General features: G+C 40.4%; 9 protein-coding genes across 9 annotated transcripts; 3 read left to right on the top strand and 6 right to left on the bottom strand.

The window, feature by feature from the left end:
* Nucleotides 1-474: 474 nt before the first annotated feature.
* Nucleotides 475-2,001, bottom strand: BRETT_001765 (uncharacterized protein; the record flags this gene model as incomplete). Its single annotated transcript, XM_041280307.1, has 1 exon — nt 475-2,001. One exon carries the CDS (start codon nt 1,999-2,001, stop codon nt 475-477), a length of 1,527 nt encoding a protein of 508 aa, XP_041135190.1.
* A 1,435-nt stretch (nt 2,002-3,436) lies between these two features.
* On the top strand, nt 3,437-4,561 carry BRETT_001764 (uncharacterized protein; the record flags this gene model as incomplete). Its single annotated transcript, XM_041280306.1, has 1 exon — nt 3,437-4,561. One exon carries the CDS (start codon nt 3,437-3,439, stop codon nt 4,559-4,561), a length of 1,125 nt encoding a protein of 374 aa, XP_041135189.1.
* Nucleotides 4,562-4,580: 19 nt separating this feature from the next.
* On the bottom strand, nt 4,581-6,869 carry BRETT_001763 (uncharacterized protein; the record flags this gene model as incomplete). The annotated part of the gene is made up of 1 exon (XM_041280305.1): nt 4,581-6,869. The coding sequence occupies one exon, from the start codon at nt 6,867-6,869 to the stop codon at nt 4,581-4,583; it is 2,289 nt and encodes a 762-aa protein (XP_041135188.1).
* A 318-nt stretch (nt 6,870-7,187) lies between these two features.
* BRETT_001762 (uncharacterized protein) lies at nt 7,188-9,851 on the bottom strand (the record flags this gene model as incomplete). The annotated part of the gene is made up of 1 exon (XM_041280304.1): nt 7,188-9,851. The coding sequence occupies one exon, from the start codon at nt 9,849-9,851 to the stop codon at nt 7,188-7,190; it is 2,664 nt and encodes an 887-aa protein (XP_041135187.1).
* A 745-nt stretch (nt 9,852-10,596) lies between these two features.
* Nucleotides 10,597-11,283, bottom strand: BRETT_001761 (uncharacterized protein; the record flags this gene model as incomplete). Its single annotated transcript, XM_041280303.1, has 1 exon — nt 10,597-11,283. One exon carries the CDS (start codon nt 11,281-11,283, stop codon nt 10,597-10,599), a length of 687 nt encoding a protein of 228 aa, XP_041135186.1.
* Nucleotides 11,284-12,373: 1,090 nt separating this feature from the next.
* BRETT_001760 (uncharacterized protein) lies at nt 12,374-13,210 on the bottom strand (the record flags this gene model as incomplete). The annotated part of the gene is made up of 1 exon (XM_041280302.1): nt 12,374-13,210. The coding sequence occupies one exon, from the start codon at nt 13,208-13,210 to the stop codon at nt 12,374-12,376; it is 837 nt and encodes a 278-aa protein (XP_041135185.1).
* A 1,922-nt stretch (nt 13,211-15,132) lies between these two features.
* On the top strand, nt 15,133-16,608 carry BRETT_001759 (uncharacterized protein; the record flags this gene model as incomplete). Its single annotated transcript, XM_041280301.1, has 1 exon — nt 15,133-16,608. The coding sequence occupies one exon, from the start codon at nt 15,133-15,135 to the stop codon at nt 16,606-16,608; it is 1,476 nt and encodes a 491-aa protein (XP_041135184.1).
* Nucleotides 16,609-17,091: 483 nt separating this feature from the next.
* On the top strand, nt 17,092-18,113 carry BRETT_001758 (uncharacterized protein; the record flags this gene model as incomplete). The annotated part of the gene is made up of 2 exons (XM_041280300.1): nt 17,092-17,108; nt 17,183-18,113. 2 exons carry the CDS (start codon nt 17,092-17,094, stop codon nt 18,111-18,113), a joined length of 948 nt encoding a protein of 315 aa, XP_041135183.1.
* Nucleotides 18,114-18,313: 200 nt separating this feature from the next.
* On the bottom strand, nt 18,314-20,521 carry BRETT_001757 (uncharacterized protein; the record flags this gene model as incomplete). Its single annotated transcript, XM_041280299.1, has 1 exon — nt 18,314-20,521. One exon carries the CDS (start codon nt 20,519-20,521, stop codon nt 18,314-18,316), a length of 2,208 nt encoding a protein of 735 aa, XP_041135182.1.
* Between the last annotated feature and the right edge of the window lie 786 nt (nt 20,522-21,307).

The raw sequence follows: 21,307 nt of genomic DNA, 5'->3' as shown, positions 1-21,307 counted from the left end.
CACCAGTGTACTTGTGGAAATCTAATCGTATTACTATATGGGTTATTCTGTATACTTTTACTCTATGTCACTCCTTCTTATACTATATGAACTGTTCTACATACTTTGTGCACTATATGATCCAGTCTATATACTTTGTACACCATATGCTTTGCATCATATACTTATTTTCTTCATCACTGTTCAGCGTCATGTCCCTTTCACCACATATCATTATCCACTGTTGTATCTACATATTTCTTTTCGCTGCATTCGTTTCATCTTGTGCATTTATCCTTTGCATACTCCATAACCACTACCATGCAAAATTCTGCCATACATTTTATCACTACTTCGTATATCTACATTTCCCACTAGCCAACCAAAACTCCTACCTCACACACTGCATAAGCTCTATCATTAGTATATACCTGTGCTGTTTGTACAAATGTTCGTCTCCGCCTATATAAATGTGGCGTGCGTGCCACCGCCTTATCACCAACTAGCCACATCCTCAGCCTCACCAAACACACTCTCCTTCTTTCCGTCGTTGATGTTGGCATCGTCCCACTCCGCGTTATTTCCCTCGGCCTGCATGATATTCTTCAAGTGCTTATTCTCGAAATCCAGAATAAGGCCGTTTATCTCCTTGAACTCCAAGAGAAACGCATCATGGCCCTCGTTCGAGTTGATTTTGTGGATTGTCGAGTTCTGGAGATGCTTTGCAATGAATATCTGCTCGCTGAGCGTGAAAAGAGCGTCCGATGAGATTCCGATCACCATAGTGGGTTGCTTGCGGCTTTCGAGAGCCTTGGCTGCATCATTGTCATACTGAGGCCTGTCACGGCCAACATCGTGTGTGTCAAGCTTTCGCGTGATTGAAATATAGCAGTTGGCATCGAACCGGCCAACAAACTTGTTTGCCTGGTACCGGAGGTACGACTGGGCCGAAAAGTAGTGTCTAGGCATTCTGTGGCGTCTCCCAGACACTGAAGACGAGCGGGAAGACCTGGAAGAGGCAGTTGGGCTGGTTTTGTTGGTGCCAAGAGCAGGGCTGGTGCCCAAAGTGTCGTTTTGCTGGGCAGAAATCACATTCACGGTGTCTGTTGACGGGGCCCTGGAGTGATACTCCTCAAAAGACTTCTTTCTGGCAGACCCATCGTTGTGCACCTTCCAGTTTTCCTCTCTGACAAGACTGGAGCCCGCAGATTGGTCGTCTATGGCCGACTCGTCGCTTTCAACGGTTTCTTGGTGGCTGTTGCCAAGACTCTTGGCCTTCTGCCTCTCAGTTGGCGCCTGCCGACCGAATCTGGACTCAAACGAGTTGCGAGACCGGTAAGTGAGCAAAGCAGCCATCCGGGCAGCCCCCAATCCGTTTATAGGCGGGTCGTCCAGCAAATAATAGCCGTCGTTGTACTTGGGATCCGAATAGATGCACTGCCTTTGGGCCTCTCCCCAGGAGATGCACCAGGCAGAGTGTTTTGCACTTGTCGCGAGTGCCACCACGTTCTCTACATACTTTCCATCGTCTACAAACATCCATTCTAGGGCTAGCATTCCACCCATCGAGCCACCGATGCAAATCGGCACTTTCTTCACGCCCAACGAGTCTAGAACCAGCTTGTGGATCCGCACATCATCCCGGATAGTGCACAGAGGGAACTCGGGACCATATCGGCCGCCGTATTCCCAATCGGTCGTCACAGGTGATGCCGAACCGTACGGAGAGCCCAAAGAATTTAGGCAGATGATGAAAAACTTGCTTGGGTCGAAAGCCTTGCCCTTGCCTAGCAACGGCCCCCACCAATCGGACACATCCGCCGACCCGGTGAGTGCATGCGTGATTATCATGCAGTTACTGCCTTCCTTATTGAGTTTTCCCCACGTCTTATACGCCACAGGCACTTTTGTAATTACTTCGCCACACTCCAACTCGAACCGCGGGATTTCCACGATCGTCTGCCCTGTAACAAGCTTTGAAAATGGATTCTCCTCCTCTAAATTGACTTCTCTGTATGCCATGTCTGACTCGCCCGTATTCTTTGATCTGTGTTTCTGTATACTTTCAAGTGTCTTTTTACTGTTTAAACCTCTGCAAGCTTCCCCAATCTTGTCCACAAAGCCTTTCTTGATTTTCGCCTCTGCCTGCTGTACGTGCTTTGTTGTCCTTTTGTCGACAAACGCTGTTTCCGTTTCGCTCTGTACGACTCCTGCAAATGACTTCGTTTAGACTCTGCCAGTATGCTCTATGTATTTGAATCTAGCGCTTTTGCCACCAGAAATAAGTTACACCCGTGTCCAGCTTGTTTTCTGCCAGATCTGTGTCAGTTGAATGAACGATCCGCGTGAAGATTATGCTCACGGTATAAGCCTGGTGTGTGAAAGTGAAAAATCAGATATGCAAGTCAGCAGATTCGGATAAGGATGAACGAAAAAAAAAAAAAAAAAAGGAATAACTGGAGAAAAAGTGCGAGAAAAAAATAGTTAGTCACTGTAAAAAAATCTGAGAAAATTATATATACCCAAAAAATCAAAAATCGGACAAGCATGTGAGAGAGCTTGCCAGACTATTGATAATGCTTACGCAATTATGTATGTGGCTTGTAATATCATTGTGAAATACAAGCTCACGTATCCCCCACTGTTACACGCAAAAAGAATAATTTTGGTTTCTCATTTTATTTCGTTTTTGCTCATAATTCTGCATGTACTGTGTGTTTTTCTCGGATGTAAGATTCCCCTATATCTGCCTTACAAGTCCTTAATAAATGTATAAATGCTACTTGATGATTCACCCACAAAAAATAAGCCAAGGCTGTTAAGAAAATGTGCCAATCTATACAATAACCCTGCCATTTTCCCCCTCCTAAACAAATGTCCACCGTTTGGCAAAAATACCCATTATAATTGGCCGTTCTTTTCTGGCGTCTAATACTATTGTTTGCATCTTCGATCCACAGTTTTCGCATATACGATTAAAGCAGGTGATACTTTTTTTCGGCAATTTTCAGTTCTCTCTGTTTATTTTGAATTCTTCAACCTTGTATCAGGCTATCTCTTACAATGCCACTGTTTTCAAGCATCGATGCAACTTAAACTTAAGCTTCTTTCTCACTTATCCTTATCACAAAATGATATATCTCAGTTTGTAGACGATAACTTCGCGATTTCACCCCAAGTCACGTGCCACATTTTAGCGAATCGAAATTTCTTCACCTTCACTTCTTCTGAATCTTATCCATATGAAGCCCCAGACTAGAGCCAATATCATCCCCAATTTAAGCCGAATATTGTGCAGACCCCTCGTTTAAAGCTAGAAGACGATTACGTGGTTTCAGAATTTGTTCTTGTTTCTGTTGAGACATATTCATAGAAGGTACATGTGCATGCATTGCATATATACATCATCGTCTTTGCTTGGCATACCATTTAATAAATTGAATTTCATAATAGACAAATGAAACCTTCCCATTGTCATCTTCACATTGGCACATTACCATCCGATGCATCTGCATTAATCGATTGTATAGAGCAGCATAATTTTATATGTAAGCTGACGGCATTGTTTCCTAAGCAGTTTACGCAGTCGTCGCACTACAAAAACGGAATAAATAAGGAGCTATGTTCAGGTTATTTGGTACAAGCTTCTTTGAACAATATACTTCAGTTCCTCCTTGCTGTTGAAAATTTGGAAACTGATGATGGACCATCGATTCCATATTTAAAGCTGGTACTTCTTGATCGGGATATCACACATGAGGATACTTTATGCTTAGCGAAAGGACAATTACACTTGCGTTTGACACAGCCCACATACCAGTCGTCTGGCTTTGAAGGTAAGAAATCGCAGGTTTCACAGGGAAATAACGTTGTTCATCAACAATTTCACGACATTACTATAGACTTAACCAAAGGATTGGATAAGCAGCTAAAGCAACGCGATAAAAACACCGCCAGATTGTTCTGGTATGCAGAGAATATGAAAAATGTCAAAGATAGGTATTTTATATCTTGCGGAAATTGTGATTCTTTGAATCTCAAACGAGTTTTAGAGCGGTTTGTTGACTCGTGCACGTTAAAGCAGAGTCATGTCAGATCCATTGACCTTGGATTGTGCAATATTCCGGATCTCGATGCTGCTTTTGTGGATCCTATCGGGAAATCATCAATTGATAAAGAAAATCGAATGTCGTCACTTGCCGATACTCTCGAATGGATCACATATGCATCTATAGGCGGGCAGCAGCTTTTCCCATTCGATAGTACGGACGATTACATTTCAAGCTACAAAAGTCTGCTGGAAAAGAAAAGTGAAGCGAAGTTGCTCAAGGTTGATTTTTCAGGAGCGCTTATCGACACAGAACTAACAATCACCACACTGCAAAATTTGCTATCAAGCAATGGGTTGCCGTGGTTTGCTCTTCTAATGTATGGTGTGCGAGATTGCAATACCAGCTATGGTGAAAGTACTGCACACGGCTTCTCCGAGGATGGCTGTAATGATACAGTTCTTCTTGTATCTCCTAGATTGTCAAAATATATAGCGTGGGAAATTGTCGATAGCAGTGACTCCCACCATTAAATACACTGTGTAACATACTCTATAAATCCTCTATACTCTGCTTTTTCCCCTTAATTTCAACGCTGCTTTTTTCCATATCCTTGCGCAAAAGCTTATTAAGCTCACTATCTGGTTTGGATGTAAGCTCATAGTATCCACCTTGCTCAACAATATTACCGTTGGAATCCAGGACAACAACAATATTGCTCATCTTAATCGTGCTCACCCTGTGGGCAATCGATATTGTGGTCAAATTGGCCTCACTGCGAAGATTTAACGTATTCTTGATTGCATCTTCAGAATGTGCATCCAATGCTGATGTTGCCTCATCCAAAAGTAGAATGCTTGGTCCGAGAAGCGTTCTTCCTTCAGAATCAAACAATCTTGACCCTTCCCTATCCATAAGTTTCTGCTTCGTATCCTCGTCTATTTTTGTACCCAATAGTAAGGCTCTTGCCAAAGCTACACGCTGTTTCTGGCCTCCACTTAATTGGGCACCTTTTGAACCAATAATCGTATACAATCCTTCTGGGAATTCCCGAATAAAGTGGCTACAATAAGCGAGATCGCACACTTTCCATATATCTTCGTCTGAAACATCCTTTCTTCCGTAAGCTAAGTTCTCTCTGATCGTTCCAGAAAACAGCGTAGGTTCTTGATCAACGACTCCAACCTGTTCTCGGTAACATTTGATGTTAACATCGTTTAATGTATGTTTGTTTGCACTGATAGATCCGCTCTCTGCTGAGTAATATCTCAAAAGAAGTTGTGCAATTGTACTTTTTCCACAACCACTTGGGCCAACTAGACAAACGTGATCCCCTTTTTTCACTGTGAGAGATAAATCCTGAAAGATCACGTCATGAGGTCTTGTTGGATACTTGAAATGGACGTGTTTTAGCATAATGTCACCGTTAACATTCAAATTTTGACCTGCCTCGGGATCAATCGAGGGCTTCAATCTCAAAAGCTCAAACACTCGCCCCGAAGCACCAACTCCCTTCATTAGCTCTGAGTAAAAGTTCGAAAGTGAGTACACACTTGTTGCCGAGTATGTAGTGTACATCAAATATGAAGAAAGCTCACCAAGAGATAAATCACCCTGTCTCACCATGTATGTTCCCAACGTGAGCATAAATAAGAGAAACGTGTTTCCAATAAACCCGTTTGTCCCGTAGAAGACTCCATTTAACTTTCCCTCAAATATCGACAAGTTGTATAATTTCTTTACCTCTTTCTTAAACTTCCCAACCTCGTATTTCTCGTTGTTGAAACTCTGGATTGTCTTCACAAAGTTGAATTGCTCCTCACACACCTTTGTAAGGCTTCCTAACTGTGACTGAATGTCTCGTGAAACTCGTTTCACTCTACGACCGAATACCAGCGCTATGAATAGCAAAACTGGGAAAATAATCATCATGTATGCCGTAAGCTTAGCTGAAATGGCAATCATCATCCCCATACCGACAAAACCACTTATTAATGACCGCATACCATTGCTTACATTCTGTGTAACAGACCTGGCAACAACAGTCGAGTCGTTTACTAATCGAGATATCAAATCACCGGCCTTGTGATAATCCCAAAATTTCGCATCCTGAAGTAGAATCTTGCCCAAGATGTTGACTCTCATATTCATCATGATCCGCTCACCGATCGTCCGCAACAAGACAATTCGGCCGAAATTGGCTCCGGCACCAATCAGAAAGATTACTCCTAATGATCCGTAAAAGACACTTGTTGCAACATCTTTGGAAAAAATGTGAATTGTCGACGGCATTGGGATTCCAAATATCTTTGTCTGCTTTTCAATGCCGCCTTCAGGCACATCCGTCTTTTCTGGATTTGCTGTATCGATGATCTTTCCCATGATAGTTGGGAAAAGCATGCTGACCGCTGAAGAAATGCATAATAGTACCATTGCGATTGCAAACTTTGGAATTTCTGGTTTTGTCAGTCTTAATAGATCCAGTATCTCTGAAAATGACTTCTTATCTTTGGGATTTTGATTACTTTTCTTGTCTTTTCTATTCTTGGATGGTTGTTTATCACCGTTTCTATTAAACGGATCATTGTGCTCATTGCCCTGTTCATTTACATTTGTCGTCGATATCAATCTAATCTGACCAAATTTGCCGTGCAAAATAGTCTGCTTACTTAGTCTTGTAAATGTCATCGTCTGTCCAATGAACGATTTTTGATTCTTATCATGCGCAATTCCAAACTGCCGTATGTTATAATAGCGAGGGCCTAAGCATTTCAGAAGTGTGTTTGTATTGGCTTTAAAAGGGTTGATAAGATAAAGCGATCTTTGCTGTAATAGTATCATCTTGTGAATTGTTTAATTTAAGGTTGTGATGAAAATACCTATATGTTAATATCTAGCAATATGACCAGCTATAGAAATCGGGGAAAAAGCATAGTTCATGTTTAGATACGATATGAAATTTAGATTGGAGATTTCCAAATCCGTCATAACGCTGTTTTCGGTATTACTATTTTTTTTTTTTTTTTTCGTACAGAAAATACACGCTGGGCAAATTGACCAGACAAAGCTGGGCCAGCTTCCAAAGCATTTACTAAAATTAAAAACCCCTGAAAACTATAATACATTATTAATAATTAAGGTTAAAGTAAAAATCCGTGTCTATCCGAGCAGGCCGATGTTGGTTCCTCCTAAGTAATCAAAGAAATCGTCAATCATGTTGCTGGAGTTGTCAAAGTTGAATGTGTCAGTTGGAAACGACGAAGTGTCAAACTTCGGCCGCCAATTGTCCTTAACCACCTCCGGGAATGTATTCCGTACACCAGGAAAGTTCATCGCCGAGAATAGTGAGTTCTGGCTCCCGGAATTGTTGCCGTTACCGTTTGTATTCTGCCGAATTTCTGCCTGCTTCTGTGGAATTAGCTCTGTGCTCATATTTGTATTTGCACTCATGGCAGATGCAGCCTCAGCAAGCTTTCCAAGCGAGCTGTAGTCGGAAGCTCTTCTTTCATCCTTGCCACTATCCCATCCACGGGCGGTTGGCCTTTGAGGAATTGTTGGCATTAGAATTTCCGAGGCAGACGGACCCCCATCCTCATACATGATTGATTTTGCAGAAGTATTGGCCATTTTCTGGTGCATTTCCTCACCAGGAGTTGAAGCTCTTGAAGCCAAATACTTCTGATTGCCGTTTTCCTGTTGCGGGGAAGGGCTGTGCGTTGTTGCAGAAGATGAAGTATATGAAGTGGATCTCTGTGCACTAACGTTCGCAGCAAGGTTTCCTGCGGCGTTGAAATTCTTGACAGAGCTGTCCAACATGACAAGATGAGGCTCCACTTTGCCAACAAAGGTGCTCTTGTTGGCAGCCTCGAGGATATCTCGGATCACAGTGCACTGCAAGCGCTTGTTGTGGTATATGGCGTCAAGATAGAAAGTGCCAAGTCTGGAAATCGGCCATTTGGACGAAGATGCCTTCATGACATCGAGGCAAATCCGGATGTCGGTGTCGGCAACCTGGGAAACGCTGTTATCCTCGTTGTACAGGTGGCAGATCATCATAATTCCGGCGGTAACCATGCTGTACACGACAAAGCAGTGGTATATTTGCAAGTAATGCTGCTTCTCCAAGTACTGGCCAAGGTAAGTGATGAGATGCGCCGCCTTGAAAGTTATACTCCATGATGGATAGTGTTCCAGATCGTATCTGCCCGTGTCAAGAACACCACCTTTGGACTTGTAGACGATGTTTCCCCTGTAGACGATCAAGACGATCGAGTAGTACTCTAGTGCTAGAGATGCAGCGTAGAAGTTGTTGACGCAGCTGTCGTCAAACGTGAACTCGAGGCACTTGGGAAGCTGTTGGAGCCACCCTGTGAGCAAATTGTTGCATTCTGCAAGCAGAGAAGCCGAAGAGTGGCCTGCCAAAGCCTGCTTGTGCATCTCATGCATTATATCGGATACCTGCCTTGTTACGCACGCAAGTCGAACTCTGTGCACAAAGTACAACGACTGAACATGGGTTTCAGTTGCAGATTCACCATCGTTACTACTGCCACTCCATGAAGAGTCCGGTGTGCCGCTCATGTCGATTCCGCCGGAATTAACGGCGGATTTTCCGGTGCTCCTTTCCTCGAGCATGTCGTCCTCGGTGAGCAGGTCGACGTCGCACTGATTGAGGTCGATCGACCACGGCCGACCAAACGCAAACGACGAAAACGTGTCCTTCATGAACAAGGCCCACCAGATGCGCTTCAAGAGCTTGCTATTGCGCCTCACCATCTTGTTCTTGTGGATGCCGATCGAGTATGCCGTACAAACTGCCACTTTCAAGTAGCAGAACGTGCTGTTCTTCGCAGAGATGAAGTCCGAGTCCCAGTAGTTGCCAAAAATTATCAATGCCTGGAGCATCGGAAGCGAAGAAGCCTCCAAACGAGCCGAGTACAACGACTGGGCTCTTCTGTGCAACACGTAACTGATCCTATCCTGGCGAGCAATCTGCTCTTTGCTCCAATCATCCTCTTCGTAAAACCGCGAGCCTGCAAAGAGCACGGCCTGCAAAAGAAGGAGGCTCGGCGGGTCCCTGAGGTTCTTGTAATCGTGAAGAAACTTGCGTTTGTCAAGCACCGGTTGCTGCCAGTGGAGAATTCTAAAATACACCTCTATGTATTTGTGGCAGAGGTCTTCCCGGGGCAAAGTGAAGCACCCTAGCCTCACAAGCTGCTCATACTCCGTGGCATCAAGCCTCGGCCTCTGCCCCATCGTTTTACGCCTCACGTCCAGATATTCCTGAAGTATCTGTTCGATTATAGGTGCCGGACCGGTCAAACCGACATATTCTGGTGTTGGATCCGACCCAAGCACCTTTTTCAACACTGTATCCGGGTTGAGCACTATGGCACTCACCTCTGGGACGAATTTCTGTGGATCCTCCATCACCATTTCCGGCTTTGATTGCAGTATGTTGGAATTTTGCTCATTTGGTGAATTTTCCACCTTTACCTCCCGCTGAAACTTGCCATCTGTAATATTTCCGCTCTCAGGAGAACCCGCGTCTTCCAGCCGCTCCTGCTTCACCTTCGAACCTATAAAAAGATCATGCTCCCTTAGAAACTTTTCGAGTTTCTTGCTCTGTCTTTTTCTGGGCTGTAGTATCTCACACCGAGGAATGTTGAACTGCACACAGTTTGTACATTTTTCGGGGTATCTTTCCATCGCATCGCACTTCACTTTCCGCTGCCTGCATACCAGACATGCATGCGATGACCTCACTCTTTTTGCTCGCTTTCCTTCCTTTTGTATTGAATGCTTTCTTGCTGTATTTTTCATCCTGCTGTTATTACTCTAACCGAACACTTCCGAGATTGCGCCTTGATTTGATCTGGCTATTTTTTTCTTGCCTAATTCCCTTCTTTGTTAAATTTTGTTCCTTTCCTGGTTCTTTCTCGATGATCTGTATTTATCTGCGTTTTGCGTTTGATGCTTGTTCAAATCCTAGCTGACACTACTAGCGGTAGTGTGCGGAATGAACTAAATTATGGAATGAACTAAAAAAAATAATAATGAAAATAAAATTATGCAAAACGAGGAGGAGGAAAATGTATGTTGGGGGAAAGTAAAAAAAAAAAAAAAAAATAGAATGAATAGATAGCTCGGAGCCCTACTGGCTGCACTTGCGGGATTTATTTGTTTTATCATCAGCCTCTCATGTAAGTTGGCAACATATTTATATTTCAAAAATAAATTTAAATAACATGACCCTCGTATTATCTGTAAGACATGCTTTTTGTTGTCATTTTATTCATTCTGACCTTATACCTGTACATGGATTTCATTGTAAAACTTTATTCAGAAATGCAGAAATAAGCGTTGGCTTGGCAGCTTTTCTGTTCAATGAATTTCAAATTGAGAAAATAAATAGGGAATAAATTATGGATGAAAAAAGTGAAATAATAAGCAAAATAATGATCAAAATAATTAAAACAAAACAAGGCATGCATGCCAGCGCCAAATTCCATCATTAAGTCTATTCTATATATGCATCAGTTCATTATAACAAAGCAACTTAACACTCCTAATGTCTTTCGAATTCATCTTCAACTAGCTTAAGCATTTTAGGGAATATAATGTCTGAAGTCTCTCCAGATAACGTCCTCAAAACACCTTCTTTAGCATAAAACTGCTTAATCGGCTTGAGTTCCTCGAAATATTGCGAAAGCCTCACTTTGAATGTTTCTGGATTATCATCAGCTCTTTTTGCTAAAGGCTCTCCCGTGACATCATCCTTGAATGGCACCTTTGGTGGATTATACCTTAAATTGTACACTCTTCCTGATCCCGGATGTATCCATCTATTTGCAATTCTATCTAAAATCACTTCCGGTGGAACATCAAGCTCCAGTACTAAGTTTATATTGGCTTTATGAGGGTTCAAGGCTTTGCTGAGCTGCTCCGCTTGACCAGCAGTTCTTGGAAAGCCATCCAAAAGAAATGATGCTTTTTCGTTAAGCCAATTTTTCTTTGATAGTTCAGCCGTTAGCAAATTTGCCATGAACGTGTCCGGGAGAAGCTTTCCGCTTTTGATATAGCCGGAAGCTGTTTTGCCTATGTCCGTATTCTTAGCAATTTGTGCACGTAAAAGATCACCTGTAGAAATTGAGCTAAGTTGGCTTATTTTGGCAAGAAGTCTTCTGGAAAGTGTTCCTTTTCCAGCTCCAGGTGCGCCAAGCATCACCATCCTGATTGGATTGAAGGATTGCATTTTGTCAAAACTTGTTAACCGTAAAGGAAAGTATACCCGATGAAATATGCAGTTGTTGACCTAACTTATCGTATTGTGATACAAAGACAACATTGATCAGTTCGAAAAAAAAAAGAAAATCACAACAGAGGTGTAGGGATGTCATTTGCTCCTGTTCTCTGCATTGAGATAATCGTGTACTCGTTATGGAAAATCCCAACAAAGCTGTAATTGTATTTGCATCAAATTATTATGTTTTTTAAATAAGATCCATGGTTTCATCTTGTTGTATATAAAATTAATCTTATTGTCAACAGATTGAATAATATTTATGAACTTGTCAAACCTGGTCATTAGTAATTATCAATAATGATCTCCAGATGGAGTTATACTTTAACTCAAAAACTGCCAAACTTCTGCTGAATTAATATGAAAGATAAGTGCTATTAAAAGCGCTTAATTTCACATTTGCAAGTTATAGCTGTTTATAGCAAATTGAGTAGTCTTACCAGAAAAAATAATTATTTTGTTGTGTCAAATCCTATAGCCCAAACTTGGCATTACAATGTAACGCCGAATAGTAGTATTTCTGTTTTAGTGCAGTCTAAAATGGTTTTACTGCATTAGGCCATTTTTTAAAATATGGATCTATTAAGTAAAAATTATATGTAGTTAAAGTAAACATGTTACACAAATGTATGATGCTAATTTTTTGTGTAAGTTTCGCCCAAGTTAGACCGAGGCCATTATCAATAATGGTAATGCCAGATAATCAATATTAGGCCAGTTATATTGTCTAATAATATGTCTAATAGCATGTGAGTGCAAAGTCAATTGTCTATACTAGATGTATCAACTAGCTCTAAATTTCCAAACTCGGCATGAATATATTACCGTGGGCTTAATAAAAGCCTAATATTAGTTAATAGAGCTCTCAACATAAAAGCAAAGCCCATCACATAACAAATCAAACAACCATTATAGAGGCAATATCTTCCACACGTAAGTTTGATTCAAGCCATTCTAAAATACTGTGAACCCATAATCCTTCAGCATTCTGTAAGTTATCACAAATTCTGATTCTACTATTCTGTTAAAAGATAGGATTGCTTTAGCAATTATCCCCAGCAGCATCTGGCAGAGCTATACCTGTGAAAGCATCACCCCAGCAGCACAGTAGACCTTTCAAGTGTCCATTTGTAGAAATCTTTAGCACACGAAGCTTGAAATTCGGCCCAAATACAGCAATACTTGTGCTTTTTAGCTGAGCTAGATCTGAGTTTCTCGGTAAAAACACTGCGATGTTATTGCAGATGGGCAGAATACTCCTCAAGAACTTCTCCAGTCCGAAAGGCCGCAAATCATCAAGATTAAAACTACCATTGTCCGAATACGAAGGACCACCCCATGGTGGAGAGCTGTAAACTATATCTAAATGTTCCTCAATGAGATAGGTGATTGTCTTAATACAATTGATAAGTTCTGGATTCATTTCCTCGTTTATCTTTTTCTTGCTTGCAATAAACTCTGCCGCTTCTACTGAATAGCTCCAATCACATCTTAATAATTTAAGTCTCTTCTCTATATAACTGGGAGTAAGGTAGACACTTGAGTTATTCAAGGTACAGTCCAAATGTATTTGCTTGTTATCTATGCCATAAACGTGCGAAAATAATCTTAAAAACTGTATCGTATCTCCTCCTCCTCCGCAACAGAGATCGAGAATTCGACTATTTGGATTCTTCATTGACTTCCGGAGAAATTTCGCAATGAATCTAGAAACGTCTTCAGGTGTAACACTGTACCAGAGCTCTTTAGTCATAATCACTCCTTCATCATACTTAGAAAAGATACGATACCTATTTCTCCAGTACTTTCTCATTTTGGGTGGGAACATCGATCCATTATTCAAAATTGCCAAGTCATCATCTAAATTGTAATCCTCCATTTGACAAAAGATTTATATTATTGCTACCGATGTTGGAAAATGATGCTTGTTGTCAATAGGAATGAAACACAGTACTGATATTATTTTCAGCAATAGAACTTTTTCTATCTGTTTTTGTTTTTGTTTTTGTTTTTGGAATCAAATATCTTAACCTTAGTACTGATTTGAAGTATGTAATTTTCAATATTCTTGTATGATCAGAAAAGCGACAAGTTTCAACTTCTAAACTGTTTGCAGTTGTTCAGATTCATGTAAATCGGAATAACTGCTGAAAAAAAAGGTAGAAGTGAAAAACATTTCGCGAGGCTGGATTCGAATCGATAACCACACCCTGTGAAATCTGATCTTGAGTATGATGATTAATAACTATTAAAAGAAATGATAGGTTTCTACTTTGGACGAACATTACGAAGGTATTTGCATGTTTACAATACTCTGTAATATAGTTTTCCCCTTTGAATGTATCATGGCCCTGTTTCCCAACACCCGAAGTATAGGGATATTGAAAATCTTGAACTATTTTTTCAACAGAAGTTATCCTCGTGGAAGCAACAAATTATAAGTATTGCAATACTGCATTCTTGTTAAAATGCCTTTTTAATGCAATTATTGGTATGTTCTTAGGGTTAGCAAGGTTATAATGATAAACACAGAATTTTGCAAGCTTGAATAATTATGATCCTGGATTTAAGCTAGGGTATAAAATGTATCTCATTTCAGCAACTGTTGTGAACTGTTCCACATTTACTCTCTTCTGTAAGGTTCTTGATACAACAAAATCAAGCACACAATATATAGAATAATTTGGTGTAATATGGTTTTGTGCATGTTGTATAGTCAAACTTTGTTGGACATAATTGTGGCTACACATACAGTCGAATCATTTTCTTCAATAACAATGCAATAACAGCAATACAATTTTGGATTCAAATATGGCTGACTCAACCAAAACATTATCGTCTTTCAAATTATCTGTGTTTGGTAATATTGATATTTCCGTTTATTTCTTATGGCCGTGAACATGGCTGTGCAAATATTATTTCCATTCTGGTAACACTGAGATATCAGTAATCGAAATTTCGGAAATCGTGTAACCATTTCTCAACCAGTTTTTTCAAAAATAAAAGCCAGACAACAAATTGACACAAGTTGAAGTGATGCTTTTCTTTCCACTGCTCCCATACTATGACCATACTAGTTAAAATGCAGATCTAGCAGGTACTGATTGTTGAGAGTTGTGCTCAGAAAACTTAAATTAAGGCTGTGCTACAAATAAGGATTTCGAGATTTCTAAAGAATCTTCTGGTAACTAGTTTAGCAGGATATAGATACGACTTTAGTATTGAGGGCAAACGAAGGCAAACAATATTAAAGATTATGTGTCATGTCGAAAGACGCTAACTGACATCTAGAATGTTCTGATAATAGAAATTAGAGAGAATCTTATTTGTGAATGTAAAAAGTAAAAGTAATCGTAGGACTATATAAAGATGGTCCTTGTCAGTGACTTTGAAACTTCTACGTGATGTGAATAGGTTTATTGAAGATAAGAAACTAACAAACTAACTAAGGAATTTAGTGATAATATATCTAAGTTGTCTTATCAGAAAACCACGACTGATATTAGTTTGAGACTATAGACGGGACTATCATCTTTTATAATTAATTCATTTTCTTATTTTTATTTCCGGACTGTCATCACTATCATCTTTTATAATTAATTCATTTTCTTATTTTATTTCCGGACTGTCATCACTGATGATCCAAAGTAGTGTAAGGATGTTGGCTTTTTGTGTACGCGCTTTTTCTTCATTTTGCACCGCCATGAAAATTCTGCACTCCAGTAAGTGTACTGCAGTTTAACAAGTCATTTACACTAAAGCAAGTCTAATCAGAGGTCAATCACACTGCAAAGTGGCAATATGAGTACATCTGGGTTTCGACGAGGACCCATTTGTGGTGTTGACAATTGTCCATCCAGATTATGGCGAACAATCAACGGTCGGATGGTTTGTCAGTTTGGCCATGTTAATGAATATGCATTAGAATTTAATGATGAGGAAGAGAATATGGAGTCTTTGGCTAGTGGACGGATGACAAGGAGACTCAACAATGTTGTTGGCCTATCGCAAACCACGGCTAGACATAGGATCGCACAAAAAATGATGGATAATGCAAATACTGGATTTTTGTATGGTTCTGAGCTCAATGTGCTTATGTTACGATCAATGCAGATCATATTATCAAAGCAGGCTCGTGCTGTGATTGATATATATGGACTTGACTCTGATCTTTACATTTCATTTGTTAAACTATACTGGAGTCGATTACTTGCCGAGTCATATAAAGATCAGACCTCGGCAGGTTTTAAATTTGCAATAAACATTGCAGTTCTTTTGGAAATATGCTATATCGCACTCTGCAAGGTTACTACGCCAGTTTATCTTACTGATTTTCTAAATGCTGTTAATTTGGAGTTGATACCATGCAATAAGGCGATAGATTGTCTTCCCGCGAGTATTTTTAGAAGAATACCCCCCACTTCACATACAAAGTTCAAATTCAACTTAAATTTCCGGGCCAGCTTTTTCAAATATAGATATGTGAATCGCTTTGTCAAGCACCGCTCCGAATTGTCTCAGATCAAGTTGAATTATCACCCTCTTTTGGTCCGCCTGGTGCTTGATATGTATTTACCACTTGAGCTTATCCAACTTGTTTCAGAGATCATTTCACGGGCCTCGGTTAGTATGAAGTTTGATCAAGAAGAACTCCACCCGGAGCTCAAGTTAATCGGGATCTTAATTGTTGCTGTCCGTATATTTTTTCAGCATTCTCCAAATATGTATGGAAAGTGGCTGTTCCTATACACGGAGCATAGAAATGACCCTGAAAGATTTAATACGTTGGTTAATCCTGCGGCTGTGCAGGCCGAGATTCAGTTCCATTCGAAACCAAAGGATATCTTTCGTTGGGATAGGTACAAAATCAAACAGGTTGCTGATTTATACCAGAAGTACTATCTTCCAGTTTCTTCGAACGAGAATATCCCAACTTTCGCAAAAGGTTCAGGGGGTCAGAAAATGCTTGTCCGTGGTCTTAACTCTATTTTTTCACTGGATCAAGAAACTGAAACACAGGCAGATGAAAAGTTGGTAATTAGTAAGTATAAAGAACATTTCAGTCGCATCTACACTCAGCTTTATGAATCAGACAATACACATGACTACAAAGTTAGCAAATGCACTTTGGACTCTTTGGAACTTGTAGATGTCTTGGTGGACCATTTTAGAGACAATACAGGACTTCTTTATAGGGATTTTGAGCCGATTGTTGGCTATGGAGAGCAGATTGTGGCGATATGGGACAAGCAGGGGATTCCGGATCGGGAAGCTTGAAAGTCATGTACGTCACGATAGAATTTTTATAGAATAGTTATAATATTTAATGCATTGTCCAATATAGGCACCTGATTAGCCGCTAAGAAGATATGTCAACGTTTTTCTTTGATAGATTGTTTCGAAAACTTTTCAGTAGATGAGATGGGGGAACCTCGACTTTTTTACAGTTTTTTTTTTTTTTTAGCCCCTCTTTCTTCTCCGCATTTATGGTCGTACTAGTGGAATATCGCGGAAAAACTCCACCCATTATGGTGCTACCCTTGCCAAGATAAGACACCAGGATATTATTAATCTGGTATCCGAAAATGTGTGAGTTCGAGAAAGAAGAAAAAAAAAAAGCATTGGTTATATAAAAGCGGCCTCAGGCATTTGAATTTTTACCTTGTGAACACGTAAGGGCAGTCTAAGGGAACTAAACAGAAAGGGAGTCAGAGCTGATATCAATAGAAAAAATAAAGAAAAGGAATTGCATCTTTAAGAATGGTCACTCCTAACAAGTAAGTATAGCATCGTCACTTTATAAGTGTCTACTTGATATTCAATGTGATACTAACAATTATACATTTTAAAGCTGTACAAAAACACTCACGCTCAACACAGGAGCACACATCCCACAGATCGGACTTGGAACGTGGAAATCCCCCGGTGATCAATGTTACGCCTCAGTGAAAGCAGCTTTGCAAAGTGGATACAGGCATATTGACACCGCCCGGGTTTATGGTAATGAGGAATGGGTTGGAAAGGCCATCAACGACTTCTTGAAAGAGTCAAAAGTTCCACGTTCGGATCTTTTTGTCACGACAAAGTTGTGGTGCACGGAGTTTGAGGATCCAGAGGAGGCAATTCGTGATTCTTTGAAGAGACTTGGTCTTGATTACATTGATCTTTACTTAATGCACTGGCCTGCAGCAATGGCTCCAAGTAAGACTGAATTGTTCCCAAGGAGACCAGATGGAGGCCGTGCTCTGCTTCCATTCGATGAATGGAGTTACGTTGACACCTACAAGGCAATGCAAAAGCTTGTGGACTTGAAACTTACCAGGGCAATTGGTATTTCTAACTTCAATATTCCAAAGATTGAGGCTCTTTTGAATGACAAGGATGTTCACACAGTCCCAGCCTGCCTCCAAGTCGAGCTACATCCTTACCTTCCACAGCATGAATTGGTGGATTTCTGCACTTCTAAAGGAATTGTTGTTGAGGCATACTCACCTTTGGGCTCATCCGGTGCTCCTTTATTGAAAGATTCGACTCTTCGCGTAATTGCTGCTAAGTATGATGTTTCACCTGCCACTATCATTTTGAGTTGGGATGTTCAGCGTGGAATTGTCGTTATTCCAAAGTCTGTGAACCCGATCAGGATTGCATCGAACAGGAAAGTCGTTGAACTTGCTGATGAGGACTTCAAAGCCGTCGGTGAACTGTACAAGACCATCCATAAGCGGTTTGTTTCTCCGGACTGGGGTGTCAACATCTTTGAAAGTGATGCTCACTTCAATTAAGCCTTCTTACATAGTTTTAATGTCATTTAGATACTGATTACTGGTGCTTTATTACATAAAATAAGTATGTCATTATTGATTTATCGATTTATCGATTTGCCTCACCGATAAACTTTCCTGTGAGGTGATATATCTGCTTGTACATGTAACCCATATCTATCAGTCTAAAGACTTGTGCTGGTACTGTACTATTTCTCCTTTTACATTCCACCAAACTGCCTATCCTGTTCGTCTAATGCTCTTTGTAACTGTTTCATTGCTGTATATCTTTCTTCCAAATGCTGCTCCAGTTCCTCATGCTTCAGCCCAAGACGTGTCGAAAAATCATTGTAGAACTCATATCCCTGCTTTATATTCCCGATAACTTCACAAAATCCATGATACGTTTTGCTGAGCACATCTAGTGCCTGCTCTCTCTCTGGAGAAACCCGTAAGCGGCGTTTCTGTTCCATGTATTCTATATTTCTCTTCTGTAACTCGTTTAGCAGCTGATGTTGGCGCTGAATTGAGTTTCTCACGGCCAAAAGATCATCTTTGAACTTAGCTATTTCCACTTCAACTACGGGAGACAGTTGTTCGGCGTTAACATCACCTTCTCCCTGCTTCCGCACTTCGTTATATTTCTTGATAACGTCCGGTAAAACACTCACGTGATCCAGTTTTGTTTGCACATTCTCTAGCAGCTTTAATCTCTCTGTTTTTAGTGTGTCAATCTCCTTGAGAATGTTCTTCATCTTCATTACCAACTCACAAAACTGTGGATTGAGGTCCAACACTTTCTCGGCCGGAATAAATTGCCTAAGCGCGTCTTCATCGGTATAAACACCTAGAAATGGTCGTAGTTCTTCTAGTTGTTGCTCAATTGTTTCATCTCCCTTCGTGGATTCTCTCAAGTACTGCTCAAACTGCTTAAACCCGCTCAAAATATCGTTTGCCTCCTCTTTTAATGGTTGCAACGTCCAGCGTTTTTCCCCGTACATCACCCGAAGACTTTTATCTTCCTCATTGGCTTCATTAAATTTTCTCCAATTTGAATCCAACTCCGTATGGCATCTCAACTTTAGACTATTCAGCTGGCTCAACATTTCATCAAGCCTTGAGGCACCACCCATATCGGTAATGTTTTCTCTATATTTCATAATCGTTTCCGGTACTCTTTGCGGTTTCATGATCGCCTCTATGGAATATTCAATATTCAGCGACTCCATCATATCGTCAAGTTGCTTTGTGGCCACACTAAGTGGCCCCTTCACATTTGAATTTATATAAGTGATACACTTCTCTTTGAATCCAGCAGCCATCTCTACAACAAAGTATGGTATAAGAGACTTGAAAAGTGGCTTGCCGTATTCAGCACTCTCACTTAAAGCTTTTACAGGGTGTATTATTCCAGAAGAAACTAATGGCTTTACAAGATTCGCTTTTGCCGGTTCCGGCAGTGATTTCTCGTCTGGAACATCCTGTAAATAAATAAGATCGTTTTCTCGTTCTGCTTTTGAAAGTTCTTCTTGAACCACCTTGTTGAGATCCGTCAAATCCTTCAGCACCTGTTCGTTTGTTATCTTTATCTTCAAAGCCTCACCAGCTATCCTGGAACTACTTCTTAGCCTGCTAAGAGCTTCACCATACTGTTCTTTGGAAGTTAAATGCGTAGCCAGTCTGTTTAACGTTGCTGATTTAAAATGAAGCGATTTAACCCTGCAGAATGAGATCCATTCGGATGGAAATACGCCTGCCTTCTGCATAACTAAAGCTGTGCTTTCATAAAAAGAACTTGTCTGCATCGAAAGTTTGGCCACAACCGTATCTTTTAATGCATCTGTCACAGCCTTTAACCAGTATATCTCCTGGGCTGAAGCCAGCATTAGATAAGTTAGTGCAGAAAGTGTATTTGTACGCAAATCACCCGGTAATGCATCTAGTGACGGTGCAAACTGATCCTCAGTCAAAACCTGGAAACAGCCAGCAGCATACTGAAAATAGATTCCTGCCTTCTTTAACCCATCCGATGTCATTCTATTTTGAACTAACGCCAACTGCGAATACATTCCACCTAGTAAAAAGAGTACGCAACACCTCTCGTATAAGAATGATCGACTTACAAACGGTTTCCCCTTTAAGCCGTCCGTGTCAAATATCGGATACCATGCAAATTGCAAACTGTCTTGGGGGAGCTTTTGAGATAGAGCACTTATCTGAATGTAATAGCTCTTCAACGCAGTGATTGTCTTCAAATTTGGCTGTTCCTCCTCTGTGTATCTCCTTAACTCATTGATTATTTGAAGGTCATCCGTGAAATTTGAAGGAGGTTGGTAAAATTCATTCTGAAAAACACTTGTGAGTTCCTTACATAGATCAACTTTATCTGTACGCTTCAATGGTACCCCAAGCAGGTTTTCGCCTACCATTGTGTATGTGTAGGCTAATCTTTACGCTGGTACCCCCTAAATTTCATTTCTTCAAACATGAATCAGTAAAATTCAGTCACGATAAATTAAAGCCAACATCTACGAAGAAAAAAAAAATTAAAAATAAAAAAACGCCTCATCCGGTGAATGTAAACATCAGTGGAGCTCAGTCGCATTTGTGGCGCATACCCAAATATATTGAAGATATTTGCTGCAGAAATTAGTAGTACCTGGTTGATATTTGATACTCTTCGTACAAAAGCGAAAATGAGATACAAAAAGATTAGCAAAAACATAGGATTAAAGAAGCACCACAGTATTGATAATTGGAATGATAATGGCCTCATTAAATGAAGCAATTAAAGAAAAAATGGTAGAGTCCGAAAATCGGATTCCCTTACCGGCATCAAGTAAAAATCTCGATTTTGTACCACATCAGAGATGCCGCCGCATTGTTATTAATGCCTATTATGTAAAAAAAAGTGAAGAATAAAGGAAGAGGCGTAGCTAGAATCGTAACTAGAATTATTGTCCCTCAATTCCAACACTTCTCAAAGTACGTAAAAAGGCCAGAACAAGCCTCGTGTCAGTTAATAAGCAACCATTTTCATATTGATACATACAACTAGAGAAGTAAATATGAATTATGGTAACCTTACAGTCCTTACAGTCCTGAAATTCCAGAAAATATATCACGATCGAAGAATGTGAAAAAAAAAAAATATTCTTTTCTTTGCTCTCAAAGATAAGATTTCTGAAATTTGATTATTGATGAACCACTGGAAA

This window comes from Brettanomyces bruxellensis, chromosome 4 (genome assembly GCF_011074885.1).
Source record: "Brettanomyces bruxellensis chromosome 4, complete sequence".
Lineage (NCBI taxonomy): Eukaryota > Fungi > Ascomycota > Pichiomycetes > Pichiales > Pichiaceae > Brettanomyces > Brettanomyces bruxellensis.
Note: the sequence above shows the minus strand (reverse complement) of the source record. Positions and strands in the feature narration are given on the sequence as shown.